Source organism: Opisthocomus hoazin, chromosome 13 (assembly GCF_030867145.1).
Source record: "Opisthocomus hoazin isolate bOpiHoa1 chromosome 13, bOpiHoa1.hap1, whole genome shotgun sequence".
Lineage (NCBI taxonomy): Eukaryota > Metazoa > Chordata > Aves > Opisthocomiformes > Opisthocomidae > Opisthocomus > Opisthocomus hoazin.
Genome location: NC_134426.1, coordinates 15,528,957 through 15,545,063, shown reverse-complemented (window position 1 = coordinate 15,545,063; position 16,107 = coordinate 15,528,957). Strand labels below are relative to the sequence as shown.

The window sequence follows — 16,107 nt, the reverse complement described above, 5'->3', positions numbered from 1 at the left end:
GTGGCATCGGGCAACTCATAATTTAAGGGATTGGTATCAGCAAATAAAACGGGAAACAAACTATTCCATACACTGCTTATAAACAACTTCAGCCACTCTCCTTTCACTGCAATAGTGTCAGCAATTATTACATTGTTACTATAAACATCCCTACCTCAAAAGTAAGCACAAATTAGGAAATTACTTTCACTTAGCTGCTGATCAAAGACAACTTCTGAATTATCTCCAACTGTTTTATGATTTGGCTCTTCCCTCTGCTACAAGTTATCACTAACATCTTAAAAAAATTGAGAAGTGATCATGAAAACATCCTCCAAGAAAGTTAAAAATGATACTGTAAAATAAGATATACTCAAAACTACTGGCCTGTAAAGAAATCACCAGCTGAGAACAATTTGCTTTTTTGTTCAAGTTTCTGCTGGGCTTCCAAAGGCAACACTCTGCCAGCACCTCCTGTTAGGCCACAAACAACCCAGTTGTTTTTCCATGGGTCCTCACAGTTCCAGTTGGTAGGGTTTCTGGCACACTCCTTCAAAGCAAGCAGGGCTCAGCCTCCCGCAGGGAGCCACTCCGGAGGGTTACGCTAAGGCCAAAGGAATGAGTAAGCTGCTGGCACACTACTGTCATGAAAGTTCAGATTCGACTGTGGGTCACTTCCACTGCAGTAAGGCCTGCAGTAAACCCTGTAGGAGAACGCTGTTATGAAACAACGGAGGAAATATGAAAGCAAGTATGTGTCTATAGAGTTGTTTGCGGATGCAATATATTCTTGTTCTACTTGGCGAGGACAGTCATCCATCTTAACAGCTCTGACACTATGAGAATTGTGGGTTGCCACAGAACTGCCAGATTTCAGTTGCTCTAAATAAAAAAATTACCATCAGAATCAGTCACTGACCTGAGACAGTTTAATTCAATCAAGTCTCAATGAATATTACATAGAGAGAGCCTAGAACACACTGTGTGCTCTACCACTGCTACAGTTGCTTATAAAACATTCCTGTGAGATTAAAGGACAAGTTCTAATGCAGGATCTGGAGCGGGAATCAGAATAGGAGAAATCATAGCGGAAAGTGCACTTCAGCATGTTTCCACTGCCCACATGGAGTAGGAGCGCCTGACTCTCACGTCTCTGATAAGAACATCTTGCCTTCAGCAGCTATTTTCTGTGCACCCAACCTCTGCAGCATTCGGTGAGGTCTATCCAAAGCCCCAGTGCTGCGGCTGTAGGTGCTTATGAACTCCAAGCACAGCCTTTCTCTTTTACGTTTTATTGTGATATGTATCCTGATTTCTGTAAATATCCAGCCATAAGGCCAGCTGTAAGGATTTGAACTCTTTTCTATTTACACATGTACTTTAAGGACCAAAGCCTGAGACAGAAGACATCACTTTCATCCCATGCTTCTTGGTTTGGTTTAAAAGCAGTTACTTCAACAGGTAGGTTCTGGATTAAATCAGGCTTTACATAAGCTGAGAGACCACGTCTGGGTATGTGATAGGATGGAAAGAGATTTAGCTGCTACCTGCCTGCAAAGTAACCCCAACATTTAAATCACAGAGCAGCACTTGGACAAGAACAGGTGGCTGTCTTGCAAGAAGCCACAGGAAACAACCTGTTTCCAGCTAAGATCGCCTCTTCAAAAGCCTGTAACTAACACATACACTTGCACTCTCCAGTTTACAGCATGTCGCTGTTGGAAAGGTTATATTTGCCCCTTTGGCAGTCAATAAAAAAGTCTATCAAGTTCAAGGACTGGGAGATAGTCTGAATGTATTTGGGAGAGATGGTCAGAAATGCTTGAAGCTCAAACCCAGCACAAACGAAGGAAACACTTGTTCATCCACAGCAAGGGAAGCGGGAACTCAGCTCTATAAACTGTAATTTGCTCTGGATGCAGACTTCACCCATGATCTATTAGACATTCTTCTGAACATCTCAGGGGGTTGGGGCTTTGTTTGCTTGTTTGTTTTGTTTTAGGACAAACGCTGCTTGTAAGAATAAGGACAGTGAACCAAGGCTCTTCTTTGTTCCCCTGAAACCTCTTGCTTTAGATTAGATCCACCACGCATGTGGATTTTATCCTCATGACTCACCCACCCAATTCTTTCTGGTCCTATTACTGCACTTCTGTTGAAGTCACTTGCCAGCAATACTACAGTACCTCTATTTGCTTCTTTTCAGACTGAAAATCAGAAACCAAACCCACTTTCTACAACATGAAGGTTAACTAGGGAGTGCTATTTGCTTTGTGTCTTATGGCAGCTCCATTTGAGGCAAAGCACTCAAATCTAGATGAAGACATCATTGTTGTCATTTGAGAATGAGCACCATAAGCTCTAACTTTTGTTTTTCCGGCAAGTCAATTTTCTAAGAAAATCCACCCACTTAGCCAGAAGTTTTTATTTTACTACTTTAGAAATTTCCAGATGAATAATTTTGCAACTTACTGCCACACACAAATTTCTTAAATAAGTTCATTGTATCTTAGACCCTTTTGTTAACACGACTTCACAATTTTCTGTAAAAAACTGCTTTTGACCTCACTCGCTGACCAAACAGAATGGGAATTTGTCCAAGTCACCATCACAACTGTGAGTGTCAGCTCAGACATCTGTGAAAGAAACTGCATATAAGAAATTAATTAGGAAATTAATTTTAAAACTATGGGACCCTATCTGGGTCTGTAATAGCTTGCATCTTGGGGTCCTCAGGACACACGCAAAGGAAGCGGACTAGAACCGGGCATTTCCTCAACTGCTTCACACCTACCATCATTCCACTGCCTCATCCAGTCAGTTCGACTGTTCCAAAGTTTGCAGTCCTTGTTACACCAGCAGTTATAAATGTAGATCATAGGACAATATGGTAAAAGAGCACATGGATATAGGAACAGGACCGCAAACAGCAGGGGAAATTTTTTAAGAGCAAGGAGCTCTGAGAAGGGCAGGCAATTTCAGTTCAAGCACTCCTGCTGCTTTATACTGCATGATCTTCTCACAATTAAATTTTAATAAATGCTATAGCTTCTTGCAGCCAGATGCATAGCTCCTTTTCACACAACTGCATAAATTCAATAGTTAAAAATTTAATTAGTCCCTCAATTATATGCTAGACTGACTCAAAACTGGAAGAAAAAACTAAACAAATACGTTTTTTTTTATTTTCATCATTTCTAGATTTTGTCTGCCTAAGGCTTTCTATTTTAATTCTATCAACAGCGCTGTTACCTACCACTCGCTAGTGACAACAGACAGCTCTTATCCAAAATCATTATATGATTTTATTAACTTATGAAGTCGAGTTACAACCTCTTCTCCTAACAGCTGTGACTCACATCATATGTATGACCATGGCTATCATCTGTTTCAGGAATACTCCTAGCATTTCAGTGACTTCATAGTGGACAGCCTTTTACCATAGACCTGTTAAATGAGGCAATGTTCTTCAAGAAACAGAAAGAAAAACATGCTGTACTTGAAAAAAATAATACTTCCATGTTGTGATTAATTTTTTTTTAATATGTCAGTATGAATCTCATTCCTTAGGTGCGACTACATTAAAACAAATTGTATAATAGCAGCTGCAAGTCTAAAGGGACAATATTTTCTCTAAACTGTACTCAAGTCTCCTAGGGCAAATTTGATTTTTGAAGACTCAAACTTATCCCGCAGCAGTTCTCAGACGCATTGTTCGAATTCAACACTGACGGTGTTTCCCACTTCTCTATTAAGCTGTGACTCACACTCAAGTAAGTAAAACTGGGACTCAGGAATCTCTGTTTTACAAGACTTGTTTGCAATCACAAGGACATGACGAATTGACCAACACTGAAACATTACATGTATAAAATTCTACTATCAATAACATCACATTCCTATCTCTCTCGACAATCCTTTTGTACCCTCCAAAACCACACATTTTACAGAGCTATCTTCAAGGACTAACTTCTAGTTATCTTACAAGTGTTTGTAATGTGACATACAATTACATCTTTCAGAAGCCCCAACTGGCTACTTTTTCTCCCTTTAAGATTTCCTTTTCAGAAGCAAGAAATATTTCATTTACATCAGCCATCAGTCTGACAAAGATAGAATGAAACAAGGCATAAACATAAACTGTATTCAGTCACTTGCCATATTTTTGTTTGAAAAATTCTACAGAACCTTAAAGAAAAATCTTACCTGAAACTGCCGTAGACTATGAGGAGAATAGAAATCAGGAAAGTAGACACTTGACTGGAATCCACAAGGGAATATGCCCTGGAATTAGGAGAAAGAAGGCAGTTGTGTCATCATGAGCATCCATTTCTCCACTGCCATTTACTAATTCTTTTTCTTATAATACTAATGGAGAATTGGATGACAAATCTTTATGACAGTACTTTCTAAAGTTCTTGTATCATCTAGGAATATAAAACCTGCGGCTTGTAAATTAACATTTCATATTCAAGACCACAGCATGCAAAATCTGCACAACAACCAAAGGACAATTGAAAATCCTTGAGGTAATTTGTTCTGAACTCACCACATACAGATTTTTTTCTCAAACACATTAAAATTGCTTCAGTCGCAACTAATGCAACTCTAACCTGTTTTCTGTTAGACTTCTTAGGTCTTAGCTGATAACAGTTAAGTTACAATATGGGACCTGGAGGAATGGACCAACAAGAAGACGACAGCTCCCTCTACTTAGTGTGTGTGAAGCTGTATCTCGGGTATTGCCTAGAGTCTTGGGCGCCCCAAGAGAGGAAACCACTGGCACACTGGAGCCAGCCAAGCAGAGGGCCACCACGCTGGTAGGGTACGACCGACAAGCAGAGGCTCTGGGACTCACACTACAACTCCCGACGGTTTTTCAACAACATGTGTCAAAGTCATGGAAAAGAACGATGCCCAGTGTTAACTGCATTAGTCTTATCTTAAAAAAAAAGATAACTAAACATTTCTGAAAACCAACCGAAAAGCCTCATTTCAGCAAGACTTGGATATGGAACAAAGATAATTGAATTAAATGATCGTTGCAAACTAAATATCACTAAGCAAATAAAAACTAAAGCTACGAGACAGTTAAAGAATCACTCATCCCATTCCCAATTTAAAATCAACTTAGAGAAAATTATCAAGCACTAGACATACACTTTAAAAGACTTTCCTTAATAAACACACATGTGAACCTTCTACTATAGAAATTCAGTATTAAACATCACTGAAAAAGACGGCCTCTTTTAGATTAAATGATACACTTGTCAAATAAGCTTTTCAGAAATGAGAAACTACTTTTGTTAATCACCATAAATAACTTCAACATTACTCCACACCAAGTGAAAAACAGATGTCTTACTTGCTTATGAAGTTGGCCAACACATAAAGACAATCCTAAGCTTTATACTTTTTTTTTTATTTATTTCAGTCATGTTTGACCTTTAGTTTCCAGGTTGTGGAACACAGGTCTTAAAAGCGCCCATGAAGATCAATATACTGAACTGCAAATACACACAATATGTAACTAAGCACTTACAATCAGTGTATATATAAATGCTGTGCAGCTGATACACAATACAGCTCACTGCATATTATTTTTAGCCAATGATTACAGCTAAGCAGGCACCAACAAGAAACAGCTTAAGGATGAACACAGTAGGTTTATGTCCTGTTACCAGCTTTGACTTCAGGGAGAAGTATTCCCTCACCCATCCCTGAGTGAAGGGAAAGGGAAACTTCGTATCCTGTTTGGATTTGAGAATAAATAGTGGAATTCATCTATTAAAAGAATCTTCAGGAACTCCAAATTTGTAAGAAAATCAAAACGATTGAATGGAATTTCAACTGAGACTAAACACGTTCAGTGTTATGCTCTAAACTTTATTAACTGATGTTCATAAAATTTTATCTTCATAAATTGGCAAATGCTTTTGAGATGAAAAATGTCTTCTGTATAATTCACCCTTCAGTGGCAACTTTGGAAGCGATGATAATTAAAATGTCATGTCATCATAATTACTAAACATTAGTCAAAACAAGGCTGTAAGCATTAGAAAGATTTATAAAACAGATAAAACAAGGATGATACACAGATCTTGGATCAGCCCCATGCATAATCCATTAAGTTTTGTATTAAAAACTGAGGGCCCTTCGGTACAATTGAAAGAAACCGAATACATGCAAATCCATTCTAAACAATTCTCTAATATACCATAACCCTGCTGACAGGCTGCAGGGGTGATTAGGACTGCTATCTGCTGATTCTATGCAAGGGAGAAATGAGAATTAAAGCCCTGCACAAGAAAAGTCCAAGTGTGTAACTATAAACCCATCGTAGACCACTGATGTTCCCTGACTTCTCTGCAGAGACCTTAGAGCAGGACCTCCTAAAAACTCAATGCTGGCATCACAGTTATGGTCTGGGAAAACTCACGTTCAGTGATACTCCAGCAAACGGGGCCAGGAAGATATAGTCACACTTTCCTTCTTCCTGAGGCAGTTGGAAAAAAGGCAATGCAAAACACACACAGTATGAGAAGTCGAAGCGTAACCGCACAGCGGGAATCAAGCGAGCAGCTTGGGGATGTCCAGATTCCATCCAAAGTTTCCTACAGAAGTAGCTCACAAGCAAACTTCAAGAATAATTTTATAAAGCCAAAGTGAATCTCATCATAACAAAACCCTGCATCTTTTAAACGTCTAACTTCCCTACATTATATAAGATATGGCACAAAACCTGAAAACAGAACTGCTTCCTAAAATCCTAACCACTGGACAGTTCATTAAGAGACTAAAAACCCTTGATCCCAAATAAACACTTTCTAATGCATTAATCTAGACTAGAGATTATAAGCAAATGACAGCATCACATGAAAGAACTGAGAAGTAAGATTACTTCAAAGTTTATATTATTATTCAGAATGCCAGACAGTGATCTTCAACCCCATTTGTATTTCCAACTGAAATATAAATGACCTTCTACAAGTCCAGCAGAGTCCATATGCATATAACTGATTCTTCTAAATGCATATTTCAAGTATGCAAGTTCGCATACTCCCACAGCCAAACACGGCATCAGTGCTACGTTCTTCTCCAATGGGATCAGCCAAAACCAAAACAAAAACCCACACTAATGAAATTTTTCAGAAGTTGGAGTACACTTTGTGCAGCCACATTTAACCAGCCTTCCACTGCACTGCAAAAATGAAACCATCTGCCTTCTGCAAAGTACTTTTGTAAAATTAAGTACTGAATCTCAGAACAAGTAGTGGAAACTTATGCACAGAAAATGCCTACAACAAGCCCGTGCATAGTTGTCCTTTGACTCAAACACTGATTTTAGAAGCAGTTCTTAACACTTACTACACGACAATCCACGAAGAAAAGATCATCATTCTTCATTCTCATTCTGAAAATTAATACTGGATAAGGCCATGCTAAAGACTGCTGTCTTCTGAAGGACTTCTTTAGCACAGTTCATCTGCCTGCCACATTACAAGAACAACCACCAACCCATTTCTAAACTCTAGTATCTATGCAGAACACTGCTCAAAATACAAAGACACCATTGGTTTTCCCAGGGAAGTACCTTTTTTTAGGATTCTTACGCTACTACACCCAACATTCAACATCCATGCAAGGAACTTGTTTTAGAAGTTATTTAATCAGGCTATCAGACAGATTCTTGCTAACGCGGTCAAGTAACAAACAACTATCTACAGTTATTAGACTATCACATTAGAGCCATCTATTAGACCCAGGTACTTTATAAAACCAAACACGCCGATGGCTTACGTTTCTCTGTAAGCTCCTTTTCTCAGCCAGCCAGTGAGAGGCAACTTCCCAAACGCCTTCTCTGTAACTCAAGATCTCACTCTGAACCTGCATCTTTACATGGGTCAGGCCATTTTTAGCAAATGCTCTGCCATTAGGCTTCTATTTCTGGCAGCTTCATGGGCAAGTGCGTACAACACAGAGCCTGCTAAGGCATGCCAAGACAGAGACACAGCAAGCACTGTTCTATAACATATTCTGTGTGTCAGCCTTACAGCTATACAGTGAAAGTATTGTCCAGACAACAATCCGAGCAGCGAGCTCTCCAGCCTGGCACAGACTGCTCCATAGACCTTTACCTATAGAACAATTCCAGGGATGTCCGGCCACCACGACACACCACCACTTCCACCCGTCCCAAACTGGAATGCTGTGAACACGTCGCAGCAGTTACAGCCGGTGTTCCGAGCAGCACTCTCCCTTCTTCTGGGAAAAAATTAATAACTTCTGTCTTCCCAAGGGAACAGAGACCCACTTCATTCCCAGCTTGAGAAGATGGTAACCAGCTAATAAAAGTTACAACAACAACAGAAATAGCACTACTTTAGAGACACTCGCGAGCTCTCTTTTCTCTCTATCAGTAGCTACAGGTCAAGCTCTCTTTTCCCCTGTAGCCACAGGCCCAAGCTCACCTGTCTTTGCGAACATTCACCCTACAGGGTATCTGCCATCTACCTGCTTAGGAATTTCTTATAAAAACCTCGCTTTTAGCCCTATTGCTTTCCTATTATGGACTCACTTCTTAACTTCTCTGAGTCTGTTATTTCTTTTGCACTTCCTCTCAAGAAAATGACCCAGTCAAGCACCGGCTTTCACGTTTCAGCTCTTCCTTATCACCAAAAGATAAGCAGTTTCTTGGTAAGAGTCTCAACAGCCCTCCCAAGCCAGCAGCAGGAGTCCCCAGGCAAAGCCTGGTACTTCTTCTTGGCCTCCAATATCGGCAACTCGCTTTGTTCAGTGAAGACCCAGAGAAAGGCAGAACTAGGAACCAAACGCGTCTCCTGATGGCAGCACAGAGCATCACCCTCTCTGTCACCTACTTCTCACGGGACAGCTGGAAATGACCACAACCCAACACTGCCATTACGAAAGCAACTTCTCACCTTCTGCCAGTCACCTGTTCTCTTTCTTCATCCCATGCCAGCACAACCGCTTGCAAAACCACACAGAAAACTAGATCAGGAGACCTCTCTGCTCGAAAAATAATGGAGAATGAATGGGAAGGTTTCTCAGGCGGTTCAGATTCCTGATGTGGCATGATTCTGGACATAAAATCAAAGAGGAAAGACTTTTCAGTGGCAGCGTTGGCTGAAGTACCCCAGAACTATTGCCTCAGAAGTTTTATGTAACTGAAATAAAAACCTCATTCAGTTTGCACAAGATGCTTACTAAATGTATGATCAAAGACATTCAGCCCCTCAATGTTTCAGTAGCAAATATCACTCCCCTGACTTCCAGGTACAAGAGAAATTATTGTGAAAAATTCGACCGAGGCAGAAGCAGCAGCCTGTGCACTGGAGTTTCCATAGCAATCCACACTCAAGGCCTCGGACATGAATCATTCTCATACAAAAGCTGTTACAACAGCAGCAAGATAAACTTTCCCTGCATATACTGTACATCTGCAAGAATGCAAGCAATGGAGCAACAAATAAATCACATCAAGTTGAGAAGTGCAGCAGGTGAACTAACTTCACTAAAGTTTGCACGAAGCGAGAAGACCGCATTTCATTAGGTATTTTTCTTTATCAGTGATCATAATATCCAAGCACTGTCAAGATTAAGGAAAATAAAACTACAAGAGGAAGGTAAGCATACTAGCTAGGCTAGAGTAAGGATGGACTAAAATAGAAGAGCCAAGTCTTTCACTTTGTTTAATGGGACCAAATCTACAACTTGTAGATATCCATCACAGAACCACAGAAATTCACACTGACAGGAACGCAAAGAGAACATTTCATTCACTGAGTTTATAATTTGGTCTTACTTTGGGGGAAGACAATCCATCAGTCATGACAGACGTTCACCTCAACTTTTGTTTAACACACTCCTTGGAAAAATGAGAAGACTTTTCTTGACATCTAATGTAAGTCTGACTACAGTTTTAGTTCATGTTTTTTCTCCTATACAAGAAGTCCTTCAAAACTCATGGGGAGCTTCTCACACCACACACAACTGAGGTAAACTGGATCCACATGTGAATCCACCTGCACATTTCAGCTTCTGAAAGATGTGGCTGCTGGAGAAGTGACAAAACCTCAAATACTTTGCAGCCCAAATTAAAAGCCACAACTATTTATATTTAGTCAATCAATATGGTACTCTTCACCTACACTTAAAATATCAGTTTTATTGTCAGATGTCCACTGTCTCCTCAGAAGGTAAGTGACAATAATCCATGCCCCCATAACATGTATCCCACTTTCCCAATTTCCATCCTCTTAGCAAGAAAATTCCTATATGTAGGTACCAGCACTGCAAAGGTGACAATGAAGCATCTCCTTCCCTGCCCTATTACTCACCATCCATTTTCAGAACTTCTAGAACGCACGCATTCAATTTGAGGGCCCCATCTCAGCAGACAGTCAATTCGTTCAAAGGGAACCAGAAATAAAAATGAAGAAAAAAATCCCCAAGCCCCAGCAACCAACTTCTGCTGGAAATCTGGTGTTAAATGATGAAATCAAGGACGGAGACAGTTCCCGCCTCCCCCTCCTCCAAGGGTTACATATATATTTCAAAAGCTGCTTAATGTATTTGTTACATCGGCGATTGCTATAGCAATAGAAAAACAGAGAGTCAAGAAATACTAGTCAGTAAATTCAAGACAAGTTGAAGAATATTTTGCAACTCACTTCCCCTGCCCCTCCCCTGGTTTTTGGAGCTATCAGCTGGAGGCAGAAATCAACATTCACCTTCACAGTGCTGCAACGACCCCACCCATCTACTCTCTTTTGATCATGCAAGAGTATGCCACTCACAAGGAAAAGGTTTTCTCAAACCTACTTCTCCCTGGTATTTTTGAAACATTCTACTAACTATTTTAATCCTTAAAAGAAGTACAAGAGAATTCAGCGATCGAGACAATTTATTGCTAAGAGCAATTCATTTTTGATGCTACAGTGCAAAGCATTTGTGAGCTATCACTGTAGCATCATCTATTAAGATGAGCAAATCAAGCTCAGGGACTCCAGAGCACAGCCCTAGGGCACAGGAAAGAAGAGCACTGCCACGTATGTGAAGATCAATTACAGTTAATTGCACAAATGTTCATTTTGGTTGAGGCGCGGACTCACTCTGTAGGTAAAACCAATACTACTTTTTTCCTTTACTGGATTCCAGGTCAAGGGTATAACTAAAAAGCCTCTTTCAACTGCCTTACATGTGCAAGATGTATACATATTTAAGAGGCTCCATTAGGCTTGCTGCCAAACCAAAGTCAAATCTGAGCGTAACAGTTAAAGGTATAATTTTAAGCATGAAGTCATGGCACCCACAGCTGTAAACACATCTCAACACTATTCCATTCTTTAGTGTGATTCATCGGAAAAAAAAAAAAAAGCAAATTGCTATGGCTTCACTTATGTTAAAGGAATAGGTTGTTTTCTAAAGTAAGTTTACAGTTTCATCTCATTGTCACGTGCAGATAAGGTCTGCTAGGTCTGGGTAATTTATGGAAACGTGGGTCATATGAGAAAAAAAACTTCAAGCAAGTCTGAAGTGAAAAAAAGAGTAATTTGAGATGTCCCACTAAAGCCGGATTTTCCTACACAGACTTGGTTAGGGCTCAGGCAAGCATTTCAAAGTCATAACCAAAGAATAATTCTTCTGTTTATCAGACACAGGGCTCAGAACAACATTTTCACACTATTATATACCAAATATATATGCATACATATTTACACATCAAACTAAAAAAAACCAATTCCCTCTTCTACCCTTTAAGAAGCTGCTCTCCTAAAACTCTCACCCTAAAACCAAACGCCAAGCTCCCAACTAAACTGCAAAGAGAAAACACTCCTCTGAGCTCACTTTTTGAGAAAAAAATGAAGCATACAGCCAGTAAGGCATCAGGAGAGACAATCTTACAAAAAAAAACATTTTCTGTTAAAAACATTATCTGAGCTGTCCTTTTAGTTCATCCAACTGTTTGCCAGCAGAACAAAGAATTACATGTTGCACAGTGTTTAAGAATTACAGCAACTGGAAGATTTCCAGATTTCGCTTGGAAAGCTTGGAGCACAGCTTCCAGTCCGTGCGTGGAAGCATAAGAATACCTTACTCATTCACAGGAGCACTGCTTCCAGCCAACACAGACCAGCGTCCCTGTACCTCCAGTGCATCCTCAGACGCTGACCTCCCCACTGCTCTGGCGGAGCCACACTAAACTGGGGACAAAAATTTGCAATCAGTAGTTAACGGAGAAAAATTACATCTGTAAATAAGTTGTACTGGACACACCTACCTGTTTAAGTAGCCAGAAACAAAATAAATATCCAAAAATCATACTGAATGTCTTTGACATTGCTGCAACAGAAAATACAGGCTTTTTTATTTCATACTATCCATTTGTAGACGGAATGGGAGCTTGGATAGATAATTTTCATCTCTCAGCTACGCAGAAAAATAAATTTACTTTTTTGAGGTTCATTGTTTTACTGAGGAGGCTTCGTTGGTTACCTCGTTTGGGTTGCGGTTTTTGCTCTAAAACAAGCAGAAAAAGACCTGGGAACCTCCCCTTTCCTTCTTTCTCGAAGAAAGAAAAAAAAAAAAAAAAAAGATGTCATGAGCAGCAGGCCATGCTTTTACTGCCAAATATATGTCACCACCAGCCAAGGAATCCTCTCCAGAAGTAGATTTTGAAACTGTATCACAAGTTTACACGACTGGAAACATTTTCTGAAAATGTGAACAAAACATTCATATGATGATGTCTGCAGTAATGGATCCCCATGAAAGAACAGTTAGTTGGTATAATTTCAGCAAGTTAAACTGAACAAGAACATTTACACATTTGACATCAAAACACAGAGCCCGTTACTAGTGAATGTTTTACTCAATTTTGTATGTTGTTATGTTATTTTAATTGAGTTGTTTCAGATCAGCTAACTTGTCCCAGAACACTGGCACCCTACCACAGACCAGCCCAGCAAACTGCTGAGCAAAGGCACAGCCCTGGTTTTGCTTTTTCAAACAATTATTCTTTTACCCCTTCTTGATAGTTAAATCTAAAGGACTCCAACTTAAGATAGGATTTGCCTATGTTGGTTTGAAAATCAAAAGTCTGAGGCAAGAGACACTAACAGGCCAGCCCTACACTGTCAATTCTAGCCACCTTGAGTTAGCTCACCTCCGACTGCCACGGCATTAAGAGAGCTCTGCCTACATAACCTCCTTTTTCAAGCATTTGCCATTACTATTATCTTGAGGTTTGCTAGTAAAACTCATTCATGGGCAGAAAAAAAAGGAAGGTGGAAAAATTACCCCAGCAAGCCAGCAAGCTGACCTGGCAAATTACTGTTTTTGTGAAGTGAGCTGTCATCCAGGCCAGCAGTTGCACAATTACTTGCTGTGACGCAAAGACGAAAGGAGTCAACTTGTGGCCAGGGACAAGGTGGGACTAAAACCCCTTCAGGAGCAGCTGGCAGTTCAGTCTGATAAAGCACAGTGCAATACACACACCTGCAAACCAAGCTTTACTGCAGCTAATGAAAATTAAACAAAACTAACCTTCCGATGTCCCTCTAACTTTCTGTGCAGAAGTTAGCACTGGTTTAATTAAGTTAGTTTTCGAAACAGACCACAGGTACTATAGTTGCTGCAGTCTGTGAGAAGTTTGTAACATTTTGTGCTATTTCAGTCCTTCCAGATTTGTTTTCACTAGTAAACTCCATGGTTGCAGCACACAGAAGTAACCGTCTCTTGAAAACTATAATGAAGTTATTTGTACCCACACGCCCTTTGAGCACCCGTACACTTTCATAAGCCCCAGATCTCCAGATACCTTTGCTACAGCTGCGTGGTCCTACCACAGAGTAACACACCAAGGCACGGGGCATCCACTAACGAGGCTGTCAAGCAAACCCTGGCATCATTAACGTGTAAGGGTATTCAGCAAGCTACAAGAAATAGCCGTACTGCATTTGTAAGGGCCACACTATTAGTACATTAAAAAACGTGTTTCATGAGAATAAAAGAGAAGACTCATTTGCTGAACTCTAAGTAAAGCAACTGTCTTGTCTGTAATTGTCTTCATAGTTACACCAATTTATGGAAAACTTCAGTGTACTGCTGCAGAGGACAGATTCAAGTTTTCCTGCAGTACCATATAAAATGCCAAACAAAAATAGGAATATAATGCTTTTGTGGAAGAAGTAAGATCAGCAAACATCAGAACAAGATGTAAATTATAACTATGAAAATATACATAAATATATGTATGAGACATCTGACAAAGCAAGAAGGTTGCGGCTCAGCTGCAAGAACGAACTGACCACATAGGAAGACTTTCCTCATCTGGAAACCTGTTTCCACCTTCCACAAATAATCTAAAGGAGGATTGGCAGGAGCGAGAGGAGACCAAATCAAGATCTGTTACGCACAATCATTTCTCACCAGAGCCACAAGGATATTTTTAACACAAATTTTTAGATTTCAACAGACCAGTGAACTCAGCAAAGGTCAGTCCAATATTCAGCCTACCCCAAAGCTATGCTGAAACAGCTCTTCTATCTAAATTACCACTTTCAACTGTATGAATTCTTCAAAAATAGCCCTTTCTACATCATAACAAAAAGGAAATCAAGGCTGTGATTACCGTAATTTCAGTCTACAGGGTACCACTGTGCAAGCTGTCTGCAGTTCTATGCTGGACAGCCTCACCATGCTCCAAACAACGCGGTGCGTCAGGAAGGGCCGCTTGGAACTGCCAGTGGTTATCCCTGGCGCAGGGAAGTTTTCTGCAGTTTTGACAGCTAAGACCTTTTTGGGTTATAAAGGTATCAGTTTGCAACCAGTCATATACGCAACCCACGGTTTTCAATAACCTGGTCGTACAGTTCTGCATTAGACAGCAGACTGCTTAGTGCTAGGTTTCATTTTATGGCACTCATCCTAGTTACAGGAAGAAGATAAAAACTTCCCCAAAGTCTTCACCTTAGGCTCCCATCTCTGTTTTGATCTCTGTAAGCCTTTTTCTATTTAACAGAAAAGCTCACTAACAATTACTATAATCCCCTAAAACATGAGGATGCTCCCTACTCCCAGTTTACAATGAAATCCATTTCCCGCTTGCAGTGCAAGCCTCCTCTGCACAAGAACGCCCCACTCCGTAACAAAGCCCCGTCCAAGCTATGCAGTGAGATGTCTGCAACCTAACGGTTACCGCTGCCAGCCACAGCACAGTCAGAACAGACTCGGTGTGGGCTCAGTGTGGGCATTTTGCTCTTACAGGAGCAGGAAGACCTGTTCCGAGCAGGGTTAGAAGCCACCGCGGTGAAAATGCTGACAAACAATTTATATCATGACTCAACAATGTTAACACACCTACCACAGCACAAGTTATTACTTGCAGCCAACAGCACCTCAGAGGATCGTAAGCCGTAACTAAAAGTTGTCCAAGCTGATAAAACATGGGAGTTTTCACTATTTGGAATTAAATATTTGTCCCAACCTCCACTGCTGCTCCCTCTGGGCCAGGAAAACAGTGGTGAACAAATATCTCCATCTCGCAGTTAAGAAATTCATACTGACTTTGCAAGCTTTGCCAAACAATTAAAGTGCAACCTCTGACAACAGTATGTCCTGTAAAAGTGTCTTACACAGACATAAAAAAAAAATACGGTTTCACCAACAGAAAAAAGAAATAAAAACCAAAAACCACCAAACCCCCCAAACCCAGCCTTCTGTCCCACATATTCCCAGAGCACCAAAACAAGCTCATATAATCGGTCAGACTGGACTAGCCTTACTTCTGAGTACTTCAAAACTGTGCCACTCAGACTTCAAGCTTTTGTAAATTTAGAAAAGCGGGTGGTAGTATGGCTTCAGCTCTACACTTGTTCATCTCAAGAACAATAAAAAGCTTCTCGGGGCGGTAGCAGACTGAAAGCTCTACGCTGCCATCAGATTACTTTGGCAGACACACACACAAGACTCAAACACCTCAGATGAATCAATCCATTCTCCAAACGTACAAACCTGACCAAAAGGCATATTGATACAAGCAGAAAGTATCATCGTTATTCCTGACAATCCAAGAAAAAAGTGCTAGTGGGGGAAAAATAAGCT

At 40.4% G+C, this 16,107-nt stretch overlaps 1 protein-coding gene across 1 annotated transcript in view; it reads right to left on the bottom strand.

Annotated features, from left to right (window-relative positions):
- SPPL3 (signal peptide peptidase like 3) overlaps positions 1 to 16,107 on the bottom strand; it is a 60,721-nt gene that overhangs the window by 21,268 nt on the left and 23,346 nt on the right. Inside the window, exon 2 of the mRNA XM_075434793.1 lies at positions 4,186 to 4,263. Coding sequence (XP_075290908.1) covers positions 4,186 to 4,263 — 78 coding nt within the window. The remainder of the gene's footprint in view (positions 1 to 4,185; positions 4,264 to 16,107) is intronic.